The sequence below is a fragment of the Protobothrops mucrosquamatus genome, unplaced genomic scaffold (assembly GCF_001527695.2).
Source record: "Protobothrops mucrosquamatus isolate PMUCROS unplaced genomic scaffold, P.Mucros_1.0 scaffold1545, whole genome shotgun sequence".
In the NCBI taxonomy this organism is placed as follows: Eukaryota; Metazoa; Chordata; class Lepidosauria; order Squamata; family Viperidae; genus Protobothrops; species Protobothrops mucrosquamatus.
The window spans coordinates 30,288-43,835 of NW_015387715.1; the positions used below are offsets into that span (position 1 = coordinate 30,288).

Here is a 13,548-nt window from a genome sequence, read left to right on the forward strand (position 1 = left end):
TCCAGTCATCTCATATGCCCCTGCTATGAATGGAATATTTGTATACACATGCATACTTCCTGATCGTCATGAAGCAACTGATTCAGTCCTTGGAATAAGGAAATTACTTAGCCGTACTCTTTTTCCAAAATACTCTGTTGCTCATTCATAGCTGAATACCTACTGTTTTAGAATTAGGGTATTACCCACATTTTAATATATTTCATTTAGGTGCATTCTCTGCTTTCTATTTCTATTTTATTTCCTCTTTTTAGAAAAAAGTAGGAAAATATTTTGTCTACTGTATTCAAGTAACATTCTCAAATGGAATGTTAGTCACATAATATATATATAAGTAATTGCCATCAGGCATACTGGTGAAACTATTACCTACTATCCTTTCTGTAGCCACCTAAAAGCATATTCATTTTTTTAAAAATTTAAATGGACCTTAGAGACCATCTAATCTAATTCCTAGTCAGTACAGAATCCACTAAAACAGCTATGACAGATATCCATTCAGTCTCTCTTTGAAGACCTTCAGCAAGGGAAAACTTACCATTTCATACAGTAGCCCAGTGATGGCGAACCTTTTAGAGACCGAGTGCCCAAACTGCAACCCAAAACCCACTTATGCATTGTCGGGTGCTGGGTGGGTGTGGCCCATTAGGTGGGTGTGGCCCATTGGGTGGGCGTGGCTGCGGTGGTAACAGCAGACTGGGTGGGACTAAAAAGTTCAATCAATCCCAACTTTGCAAGATCTTTTTTTTTTCCACGAGAAGTTGAAATTGACTGATTGAACCTTTTTTTTTTGCACACGGCGGCGGAGGCCTAAAGCGAAAAGGTTTTATAACACCCAGCTGAAGGCCTAGGACTGGGGCGATGGCACGCGTGCCCACAGAGAGGGCTCCGAGTGCCGCCTCTGGCACCTGTGCCATAGGTTCGCCACCACTGCAGTAGCCTGTTCCACTTGATATGTAACCTATACCTTCTCCTTTGTAATTTTGACTTCATAAATGACAGTGACAAATTGAAGTAAGTTTAGGGGAAGTGCCTACCATCTGGGGTATCAAAGTAAATACTACTCTTTGTAGTGTAAGACAGCCCTTCACATATGACTGCTGTCATCTCTCAGCCATCTTTTCTATAAGATAAACATATCTAGATCTTTTAACCATTCCATATAGCAGGGGTCCCCAACCTCCGGGCTGCAGCCTGTTGGGAACTGGGCTTCTCAAGCGGCAGGTGACCACACAAAGTTTTATTTGCACACGTGTGGGATTAGGTTATGTGCATGAACCCATACCTTCTCCCCTGCCACCCTTGCCACTGCCGGTCCATGGAGCCGGAAAGGTTGGGGACCGCTGCCTTATAGGATTTAGTTTCCAGACCTCTCAGCCTCTTGCTTCAAATTATCATTGTCATTTATGAAGTATGGTGCTCAGAGCTGGAGACAATACTCCACAAGCGAGGCCTGGTAACAGTCACAGTTACTTTCCATGATCTGGACTCTGTATTCTTGTGGATGCATCCCAAGATAGGATTTGTCTTTTTAGCAGTTGCATTACACTACTAACTCATGTTTGATTTGTGGTCATGTAAGCCAAGCCTTACCCATCCTATAATTGTGCCTTATAGTTTTCCTATACATTTTTATCAGAATTTTACATTTTATCAGTTAAATTGTTCATTTCAGCTTACTGCTCAAGTCTATCTTGATTGTTTTGAATCTCTCTTTTATGTAAATGTTACCACTCTTCCCAATTTTGTGTTGTCTGCAAACTTTATAAATATCTTTTTTATGTTAAACAGTGTATGGTCTAAAATATAGGCCTAGGGCATTTTTTTTCAATATTTCTTTTCAAGCTGAAGTTAGAACCATTTATGAACACTCTTTGAATACAATTATTTAATCAACTCTGAGTCTTAACAGTAGTATCATCTAGGCCATGTTATACAATTTTATTAATGCAAATATAATGAGGTGTTCTGTCAAAAGCTTTACTGAAATCCAGACACACCATGTCTACATCATTATTCTGACCTGCTAAGTTTATAACTTTCACAAATAAAAATTAGATTAGTTAGGCACAATTTCTTTATAACAAACCCATTCTAACTACTACTACTTGTAGCACAGCTATCCAAGTCTTTATAAACATACTGTTTGATCATCATTTTAAAAATCTTGTCCAGCATAAATATCAAGCTGACAAGTCTGTAGTTTCCTGTCTCTTCTTTCTTCCCTTTTGTGAAGATTGGGATGACATTTGCCTTCTTCCAAACATCTGTGACCTCATCAGTACCACAGGACTTCTCAAAGATTACTAAAAGTGTTCCTATGATTGCTTCTTTTAGTTCCTTCTGTACCCTGAGATATAGAGATTAGGACCTTGAGATCTGAACATTTTTCAGCAACTGTTCAAATGTACAATAGTGCTGAATTAGTGGCAGCTACAACCAATCCTCAGAGTTCCAGTTATTGCAGCATTTCCATGGTCATGTAATGACGGTTTCTAATGTTCTCTGCTGGCTTCCTATATGCAAAGTCAATGGGGAAGCCAGTGGGAACTTGGAAGTCAACATCACGTGAGGTCCTCACTTAACAGCACACAGGATTCTTGCTTAACGATGGCAACTGGGACTGCTGGAACTGCCGTCACAAAGCAATGTAGACACCCGACATTGTACTTTACAGCCACATTACTTAGCAATAGCAATTCCTATTCCAGTTGCTATCATAAGCCAAGGGCTACCTGTGTTACATCTGGCCTGAAGTCTTGAATTTTTTTAAATTAGCTAAGTTCTGTCTGTTATGCCTCTCCTTGCCTCTCCTAAAAAAAAAATTGTTCTCTCAAGTGGAAGAATGACCAAGTAGGGCACTATTTCCGTTTTGAAAAAAGATAAAATAGGAGTTCAGAAGTTTTGTCTTCTCGTCATCACCCATTATCAATTCATACTGTTTTCTCACACTGAACCTACAATCCTCTCTGACTTTCCTTTTATTTTTAAGGTAGTCTTTTTTATTTTTTTGTGTCTCTTGCAAACTCAGCTCACTTTGAACTGTAATATTTCACTTTCATCCCTTTTTCCACAGTGATAAATTGAGTGTTGCTTTAAGTTTAGTACATTGAATTAAGGGGATTATCTATTTATTACAGCATATTTATTGGTTCTGAATTATTTTGAAAATGAATTCAGACATACTACTTGTCTATATGGAAATGGATGCTGTATATTAAAATTTGGATTGGAAACTTCCCATTAGTGAATATTTTGATATGGTCTTAAATGTTGTTGTCTGAAGTAAAGGCATTCAAGAGTTTATTTTATTTATTTATTTAAAACATTTACAGTATATAGCTGTCCATCTTTCAGCCAACTCTGGGCTGAAAGTAAGCAGATCTGCTCTGTACTTTGTACTTAAATAGGGAATTACTTGAAGTTCCAAGACATTTTTACAATATATAAAAACTGCAATGATAAATTATTTAGGTGGGAAGTAATGTTCTGTTTTAAAAATAATTCATGACATGTTTCTTGGAGCAAATGAAATCAAATGTTTATTCTCTATTTGCTTCAGGTCCTGGGGTAGCCCAGAATGGCTGCAGTGTCATATGATCAGTTGTTAAAACAAGTAGAGGCATTAAAAATGGAGAACTCAAATCTTCGACAAGAACTGGAAGATAATTCAAACCATCTTACAAAACTGGAAACTGAAGCATCTAATATGAAGGTATGGAAATAATTTTACTTTAAAAGCATTTTGGGATTGTGCTTCGGATTGCATAGTTCTATGATTTTTCCCATAATGCAATGGATAGTGAGCTTTGTCCTTTTAAATAATTGTTTTCCCTTTAAAATCTCTGTTGTATCAGACCCCTTGTATTTTTTTGTGTGTGTGTGTGTGTGTGTGTGTGTGTGCATTTATATTCTCTCAACTGTTTAAGGTAATATCCATATACAATTTCTTAAATAAAATAATTGGCAATTGTGCCATATTCATGGTGAGAGCTGCTTCTTCATGTGCTTTGTATCTTTAGGTTGAGATCAATTCCTTGTAAAATCTACACCTTAGGAAAACATGTTCTAAGGCAGAGATCTTCAAACTTGGCCTTTTTATGACTTGTGGACTTCAACTCCCAGAATTCCTCAGCCAGGAATGCTGGCTAAGGAATTCTGGGAGTTGAAGTCCACAAGTCATAAAAGGGCCAAGTTTGAAGACCCTTGTTCTAAGGTTTCAATTTCATCAGAGACAACAGGGGCATCTTCTATATCAGCGGTTCTCAACCTATGGGTCGCGACCCCATTTGGGGTCGATTGACCATTTCACGGGGGTCGCCAAGCAAGGCTGTCTGCCATTTTTTTCCCTTTTCCGGCGGGTGCCTTACCTCCTTTGGGCTGGGCCAGCTGGTGGTCGGCCTGCTCCGTCTCTGCCGCTTGCCAGCTACGCCTCGGCCGGCGCAGGGGGCAGAACCACGCATGCGCGGCGCTCCCGGGCAGGGAAAGTCCTCGACTTATGACCGGTTGGGTAGTCCTCGACTTACTGGTTTAGTCCTCGACTTACGACCGGTTTAGTCCTTGACTTACGACCGGTTGGGGGTCGCGGCATTACAAAGGTTGAGAACCACTGTTCTATATGTAAAGGTTGTCTGGTTATATCTTCAGTATGTTATTGCACTGAGAAAGGCATTGAAGTGTGCTCCAGGGAAGACCCAGAATTATTTGGAATTGAGTAATTTGTATATAGATACTGTTCGGGTTGCAGCTTCTATGTTTTAACATTTGTATCTAATCTCCCTTTGAGGATTTTGTTTTTAGTATTATATATGAATCCCAGCATCCAGCTAGGGGTGAAGCAGCCTCAATGAGCTTCTGAATTTCTCTTTATAAATTACTCCACACATTATTTTAAGCCCCAGTTTGGTAGGACTGTATGAAGCCTTATTGGCTTTTTTAAAAAAAAAAATCAGACCTTGAAGCTCAAAATCTTAGATTTATCATTTAATAATGAAGGAACTCTAGAGAATAAAGCATAAGGTTAAATATCCCCATAGTATGGCACTTTTGTAAATAAACAGCAAGAATCAGCAAAGCAGCATGAGTACCTTACCAAGTATTTTTATGGTGTACCGATAGAAGAGAATATTTTAAACTGTGGTGTCCTTGGTACTCTCTGACCTTGGTTGTTTTCTTGCAGATGTTTCATTACCAAACTAATTTAACATCATCAGTGCTAATAGGGAAAGGGGTTTGCTCTTGTTTTATATACTAGTGGTTTGCTCTGTCAGTATTGGAGCGAGTAGTCTTGGTGATTCCTTGGACTGTTGTTTATTGTTAATTAAACAAGCTAACAGTAAATAACAGTCCAAGAAACCTTACTTCCTCAGTTTCAAGTACTTATTTAACAGGACCCTTCTAATTTTAAATACACAGAAATAAAAATTGAGCAATTGATGTAAGAACCGATTACAACTGCACTATAATCCCTCCCTTCTTTATTCTGAAGTTGAAAAGAAAGGAGAAGATGGTTTGGTAGATGCATGACAAACATACCCCAAATTTCTTAGTCGTGTAGTATTGAACCCATAAGCTTCCTTTCATTCTTTGCTCTGTAATAAGAAAAGGTTAGGCTTTTTAAATCACTGCTCAGTACTGTAGTGATTTTCTGAATTTTTATTTCTTTTCTACAAGAGTTGCAGGATGTCATGTCTTCAACAGCTGCTCACTAGCGGTGATCAGAAGGTTTCCATTAAATATTAACCAATTAATAAATATTAGTGCAGAGTATTCCTGGGGAATTGGGGAAGACAAAAATCCATAGCTCTTATCTTTCTTGAAGTATTTATTAAGCAATTTTACCCCAAATTTCCCAGATTTATAAAGTATTGGCAGCAAAACATTGTTTCAAAAAAAGATAATACTGGGTATCCTCATGAGACAAATATTAATAGCCAAGGAAACTTTATAGAAAAATCATCACATGGATGTAATTCAGTTTTTGAAAGGGTTCTGTCGTTCCTCTACTCAATTGACCAGGTGTTCAGCATCAGGAATGAGAAATCAGATTTGAAATATGTGCTTTGGACTTTAAATCTGGTGATCATATGCACAACAAGAGGGAGAACACAGTGCATATATAAAAATGTATGTCAATATGCTACAGAAAGGAAGAAACAACTGTTGATTGGTAGCTACATCTTCTTTGTACAAAACAGAATTTATAATTTTATGAATTCATATTTTTAAATATTTTTAAAAGCACCAAAAAGATTATTCTCAGTGCCTTCAACGTCCAATGACATAATCAAGATGTCAATTATAAGAAAGATTTGGTGAGTGCAGTCGAATAGCTGGCCATCTTGAAGTCATGTTATCATATGTTAACATGAAGAGATATGTCCATGTCATAAATTAAAGCAACAAAAAATTCTCTCTGCTGAATAATGAAACATGAAGTTAAGATCCAAACTATAACCCCAAATATAAGTGCTATCTGCTTTTTTATTATATTTTATTTAGCAATTGAGTATAATAATTTTAATTTTAAGACATTAATAGGATTTCATAATATTTTTATTGTAATGCACATGAATTGATCTTTTTTTCATTCTAAAAGCACAATGCTTATTCTAATGTACATATTGCATGCTGTAAAAAGTTTTAAGACATCATATATACATTTCTTGAAAAATTATCAATCTACTAAAAAATAAATAATAGCTATTGGGAATTAAAGATGTGCAGCATCTTAAATAAGTAAAATAAAATAATTCTGTACGTGTTCTTATCTAATTCAAAAGATGTGTTTGAAAGTGGGTGCACTATAAAACAGTAACTTTTATATTTCATTCTTGCTTAATTTTTTAAATAATACTGTTCCTTATATTTCAGGAGGTATTGAAGCAATTGCAAGGAAGTATTGAAGATGAGGCAATGGCTTCATCTGGTCAGATTGATTTGCTGGAACGTCTTAAAGGTAAATGTGGAAGAAAGCTACACCAGGTAGCAAAGCAAATATTTTCCATGAATTCTTCTCTGTGGGATCAGACAGGGTGAACACTGTGAGCCAAAGATATATTCTCCCCACCCCCGAAAAAATGCTTCTCAAATTATCACCCAAATATGAAAACACTGACAATTTAACTTTCATACCTATAAAGTTTATATGTTTAGATATAGTAATATTTAGTACTGAATAAATTTCCATTCTGGCAGCTTGAAAACACGTATTCCTTTTGTGAGATTCCTAATAAAATATTATTTAGTAGAAGAGAAAAGAGCTGAATAAATTTAATCCAATTGACACTAATTTTAATTTAGTAAGAAAATATTCTGTCTTTATGAAGTATGAGAAGATTTGTTACCTACTTTTATCTTTTTATCTGGAAGAAAAAATCACCAAACTCTACTGACAAACAGGAGCAAGTAGATAAATTGATATATCTTGTTGGAATATTTCCTAAAGACAGAGAAATAGCTGGAGAAATTTTAAGAGATACAAATACTAGTAAAAATGTAGTGATAATAGTATTTTTACAGTGTTCTTATGTGATTTCTGTTTCAATAATCTGTCAAAGCTTATGCAATAAAAACAATTGCAAAGAAGGGTAGTGATAGTGTGAAGACAGATGGCTTTATGTGAGGAATGAATGCTTGTTAAGAAATGAATATTTGAATGCAATAGAAATGGGTACCCAGAAAGAAATAATGAAAGAAGAAAAGAGAAGGACAAGAATGGTTCTGAATTAAAAAAATGAGTGTTCAAATTACAGAATGGTTGAGAGAAAGGTGACTATTGAAGTATTTAAAGAAAAAAGGCAGTGTATGAACCAGCCAGTGCACAGACATGGTAGAAGGATAGTTTTCCAAGGACAGGAAAGCATGGACAGATAAGGGAGAATGCTGGGGCAAACTAGATTGAGCAGTATACCTTTTATTTTCTCTTACTGATTTCCCTGAGGGTTTTTTTTGTTGTTATTTCTTACAGGTAGTCCTCAATGTATGACCAGTCATTTAGCAACTGTTCAAAGTTATAGCAGTCCCCCAAAGCTACTTACAACCCAGTCCCAAAGTTATAGATGCTGGAGCTCCCCCACAGCCATTCACCCTTATAGCCAGCCACATGCACACTGCAGTGCCCCCCAATCTATCTCCCCTGGTCCTTGCAGACCCTGGGCCCACACCCTCCTCCTTATTTATCTTTCAAAGATCTGCAAAGCTTGGGTTAAGGAAGGAGAACAGGCCACTCCATTGCTGGGCCATGTAATACAATCCTTGTAGAGACTGCCATTTTCCGAGTAGCTGCATTGAATTGTGGCCACCCAAAAAATGGCGGGTGTTTCCAGGATCATGTTGTGCTGCCCAGCAAGGGAGCAGCTTTCTTTGCTTCCCTAACACAGGTTCTACAGCATTCCGCAGCTGCGTTCTGCATTGAACTGTGGCCATTCAGAAAATGTTGCCATTTCTGGGATTGTGCCACACTGCCCAGCAATGGAGTGACTTGCCCTCCTTCCCTAACCCAAGCTCCAGAGATCTTTGAAAGGCAAGTGTTCAGTGACTCATGCGGGATGAGGAAGAGAGAGTGGGGCCCAGTGGATGGGAAGCAGGCCCAAAGTCTGCAGGGACCCCAGTGAGCAAGAAGCAGAGCACAGGATGCCCTGGGAGTGGGGAGGCCTTGGGAGATCTTGGGCAGGGCCTATGCTAGCCTCCTAGGGCCTTCCCCTAAGGTCCCCCTGCTCTGATTAACGACCCATGCATTTGTTTAATAATCACATCAGGAGAGCAAAAATGAGGGGTTGTAAGTGACGAGATCATGTGGGCTCTTGACTTAATGGCTGTCACAACTTCTTACCACAATGGGCATGCTCTATTATGTTAGTGAGTCAAGAACAACCTATATTCCTTTTCTGCCTTTTGAATAACATTGCTTATCTGAACAGGGAATGGCATAATAGAAAAAAAGTCATACAAGACTTTTTTCTTGTTAACAGCTTTCTTTTTTTTTTCTGTTCAGAACTGAATTTGGATAGCAATAACTTCCCTGGAGTGAAGCTAAGGCCAAAGATATCCATGCGTTCATTCGGAAGCAGAGAAGGATCAGTTTCCAGTCGATCAGGTGAATGCAGCCCTGTTCCCGTGGGATCATTTCCCAGAAGAGGTTTTATGAATGGAAGTAGAGAAAGCACTGGTTATCTAGAAGAACTAGAGAAAGAGAGGTAATTTTTAATTTCAGATATGTATTTTATATCAATCTGAAACTTTAAATTAGTTGTACCTTTTTTCCTTCCTTCCTTCCTTCCTTCCTTCCTTCCTTCCTTCCTTCCTTCCTTCCTTCCTTCCTTCCTTCCTTCCTTCCTCCCTCCCTCCCTCCCTCCCTCCCTCCCTCCCCCCCTCCCTCAGGAATGGGTAGACCACACAAAAATATCTATTTCTTGCATGGCATGTTGAAGAAATCTTATTTATAATTTCCTCAAGTTTGAAAATGTATGTTTCAAGTTATGTTAGTGAAGCTTCTTGTATAGAGTTCATCTAATTTGGATGCTGTGAATTAGATGTGGAGCTAATTTTGCTTTCACATATTGTGCTTCTATGCCAGTGAGGGCAAATCTATGACAACTCTCTGGTGTCTGAAAATTGAGGCAGCATTCTTGCACAATTTTCTGAAGTTCCAGAAGCCCTGCAATTGCAGGGCCCTCTGGAACGACTCTGGAGTCTGGAAGAGAGGACATCTGGAGGGCTTTTGTTAGGCATTTTCTGAATTTTTGACATGCTGAATAAATATGAATTTTATGTATTGTTGAAATTCTGAATAGCTGTGAAAAAATTATTATCTTTCACTTGAAAGATAACAAGTTATTAAACTGTAGATAAAAAGACAGTATGAAAATATAAAATTTAAGATAGCCTTTTCTAATTTTTAAATTAGTATTCCCTAACCACATGTTGATATTGTTAAGGTAATAACAAATTAGAATGTATCATTCCAAATAAATCTACAACACTATCAAGATAACATCAAATCAAGATGAGGCAAGATTCAGTTAAGATGAGAATGGGGTAAGCATAAATGATAGAATATTTGATTTGGATTGGGGTGAGGGTACATTTAAATCTGTACTCTGCACCATGAACCTCATTGGCTCATCTTAGAGAAGTTTATGGATGATTATGAAAATGAAAAATGATTCACTTATATAACTATTACCTGTCATATATTGGCTAATGTGGAGTAATAAATGATACAATCCTTGTTTCTTCATCTCTAGATCTCTTTTGCTTGCTGAGCTTGAAAAGGAAGAAAAGGAAAAAGACTGGTATTATGCTCAGCTTCAGAATTTGACTAAAAGGATAGATAGTCTTCCTCTTACTGAAACTGTAAGTGGTAACAACTATACACATATAATAAGTATTATTTAAATCAAAATATACCAGTTGAGGTACGACATTATTTCAGATATTTTGAGGACAAGACTAAAGTCTACAGAAATATATTGAGAATATTTTTAAGACTCTTCATATGTTTATAGATTTTCTCAGTCTTTCTATGTATCTGTGCATGTCATATTGGGAAAGTGACATTAATTAGCTTTAACGTTTATAAACATTAGAGTCACATACTTAAATTTCTTTAGTTTATTATGGAATATCAGCATTATTCTTCATTTGGAAGTATTGCATTTCATGTGTTTTTAGTTTTCATTGCAGACTGACATGAATAGAAGGCAATTGGAATATGAGGCAAGACAGATCAGAGCTGCCATGGAAGAACAACTTGGTACATGTCAGGACATGGAGAAGAGAGCACAGGTAATCTCTTCTGCACATCAGTTCAGTAACAATTTAGCAACAATTCAAAGATGTGCCTGCTTGAGAAAGTGCCTCTGTTTTCAAATGATATATTTAATAATTATGCAGTAAGCTTAACAGTTGTGGTTCAAAAAAACTGAGAACAGAAACAGTGGTATTAAATATAATACAATACTGACATAGCATGAACTGACTGCTCAATTTCACTCGAAGAAAAGCAAAATAAGTTGCTTATTTTTCTTCTTGCATCTACTTCCAAAGTTTCATAATCTTTCTGTGCTTAGTACTTTTGTCTGTCTGTTCCCTGCAATTCCTTTTCTCACTCTTCTTACCAAAGAGAGATAAGCCAGGAGACATAAGATCTCTCTTATATGTACAGGTAAGAGAGATCCACTGGATTTCTTAGCTTAAAGGTTTATTTTCTTTCATACTGACAGGATTGATCAAAACAATGAGTATATGGAATCTATAGTCAGAGTGAACATGAGGTCTTCTCTTTTGGGGAAAGGTTAAGTCTCAGCCTGTATATTAAAAGGTGTGTTTAGAGTTGAGATCAGTTGTTTAAGGCAGGGCTTTTCAAACTTTTTACCCATTGTACCACTTTTAGGATATGGCAATATCTGAGTACCACCAGTCACCCAGCAAGGTGTCAAAAACCTGATGACCAAAAAAAAAAAAAAAGGAAAAAAAGTGATAAAGTACAGGTAGTCCTCGACTTACAACAGTTCGCTTGGCAGTGGGGGTGGGGTGGGGGGTGTTTGGTTTTTATTCCCCCCATCTGCTGGGTGGTTGCAGCAGGTTTTGGTCACTTCACATGACCCTGGGACACTGTGACCATCATAAATATGAATCAGTTGCCAAGCATCTGAATGTAAATCACAAGACCCTGGAGATGTTGCAATATTCCAGCTGATCAGTGCTTTTTTCAGAGCTCAGCAGAAGCGCCAGGATCAGCACCAAGATCCAGCTGGATCCTGGATCCTGGTGCTTCCACTGAGCCCTGACAGTCCCGAAGAAGCGTCGATCAGCTGGAAAGCGGCACTGATCCTGGTGCTTCCGCTGAGCCCTGCAGCTCCAGCCATCTCTCGCTCAGGCTTGTGCAATGCGGTTCAGCTCATTCCCCTCCCGCACTACCACTTTTCTAGGATGGCTGCGTACCACCTGCCAGGTGCCAATGTACCACAGGTGGTACAAAGCCCTGGTTTAAGGCATTATAGACTAGAATGTAGAATAGCAGTATAGCATAATGTTGTATTCATCTTCTATATTAATGACATGGTAAAATGGTTAAATAAATCAAATTACCACCCCCCAAAAATAGGTGATCGAAGCATTGCCCTGCTGCTCTACGCAGATGATGCTGTGATCCTCTCCAGGACACCTGTAGGACTCAAAATAGCCTTGCAAGTCCTCGTCCACTATTGTAATTACAATAAACTGGACATAAAGTACCAGAAAACCAAGGTTATGGCCTTTGCCAAAAGCCAAAACTCTATTCATGGTATCTTAATGGCCATAATATAGAGCAAGTAACCACCTTTAAGTATCTAGGGGTGGTCATCCATGCCACCGGATCGAGAATATGCGGCTGCCGCTGGCCCAAAATCAGCGAATGCTATTCTCAAATTTTTCTGCACAAAGAGGATACTATGTTCCTGCCGCAATTGAGTTCTTTCAGGCCAAGTCGCTAGCACAGCTTCTTTACAGGACCTGGCTCGGACCTTCAGCTTCGTGTTTCACAACATTGGAAAGAGTTCAGTACAAGTTTATTAGAGCAATTCTCCAGATGCCGCGTTTTGTCTCAAATGCACTTCTGCTCCTGGAGACAGAATTGGTAAAAGTCGAAGCGAGAATCTATATAGCTTCTTTAAATCTTTGGTTAAAGCTTATTTTTTTCCGGCAAGGCCTTGCTCCATTAATCCTCCCAGAGAAATTCTCCTCTTCATGGATCAAGGCCATTGAAACCTGGCCAAACTAGGTTTCTCTGCAGCCTCAATACTCAAGTTGAACTACGACAAAGCAAAACAAACCTTGCAACAAAGGGTAGAGGACACTAAGAGGCAAGTGGACTTGGGGAAAGTTTTCTTGTTTCTGGCTCCAGACTGTATTAGATAGGTTGTAACTCCTGCCAGTTATCTTAACCAGTTGGAGATGGAGAACCACCGGAAAGCATTTTTGCTTGCACAATGCCATGCGCTTCCATTGGCTGTCCTGCACAGCAAGTATAAAAAAATACCATTGACTAAAAGACTCTGTTCCTGTGGCTCAGGAGAGGTGGAGACACTGGTGAGATTCAGCCAGTTCAGACCAGTTCAGCAGAACCGGTAGCTAATTTTTTGTTGCCCAGGCCCAGAATGGACTTCCGGAAACGGCATCCACACAGAGAACCGGTTGTTCACATATTTGAACCGGTTGTTCACCATTGGACACATACTCCTTGATAACTATTTTGATAGAGATATTTTAAAAAGCATATCCTCCCAATAATCGATAGGTATCCTGGCCATTCAGGCACTGCTTATCTCCAGTGGCTGCTTAAGGACGAATAGACTGTGATTTAAGCACAGGTGGCTAGATTCTGCGTAGCAGCACTGGGGATTCGTCAGAAACACATGATTAATCCACCATAGCTATTTTACACAACTAATGGCGGCAAACCCTTTTGCATTACCATTCTTTTGTATTTTATTATTTAATAACTATGGGCCTCACCGTTTAAGGATTGAAATTTTGGTATAGTTAGGCCATGTGTAATTGACA

At 38.3% G+C, this 13,548-nt stretch overlaps 1 protein-coding gene across 1 annotated transcript in view; it reads left to right on the forward strand.

Annotated features, from left to right (window-relative positions):
- Positions 1-3,568: 3,568 nt before the first annotated feature.
- Positions 3,569-13,548, forward strand: part of APC (APC regulator of WNT signaling pathway) — a 48,131-nt gene continuing 38,151 nt past the window's right edge. The window contains exons 1-5 of the mRNA XM_015822388.1: positions 3,569-3,715; positions 6,874-6,958; positions 8,996-9,197; positions 10,248-10,356; positions 10,675-10,788. Coding sequence (XP_015677874.1) covers positions 3,581-3,715; positions 6,874-6,958; positions 8,996-9,197; positions 10,248-10,356; positions 10,675-10,788 — 645 coding nt within the window. The 5' untranslated portion in view covers positions 3,569-3,580. The remainder of the gene's footprint in view (positions 3,716-6,873; positions 6,959-8,995; positions 9,198-10,247; positions 10,357-10,674; positions 10,789-13,548) is intronic.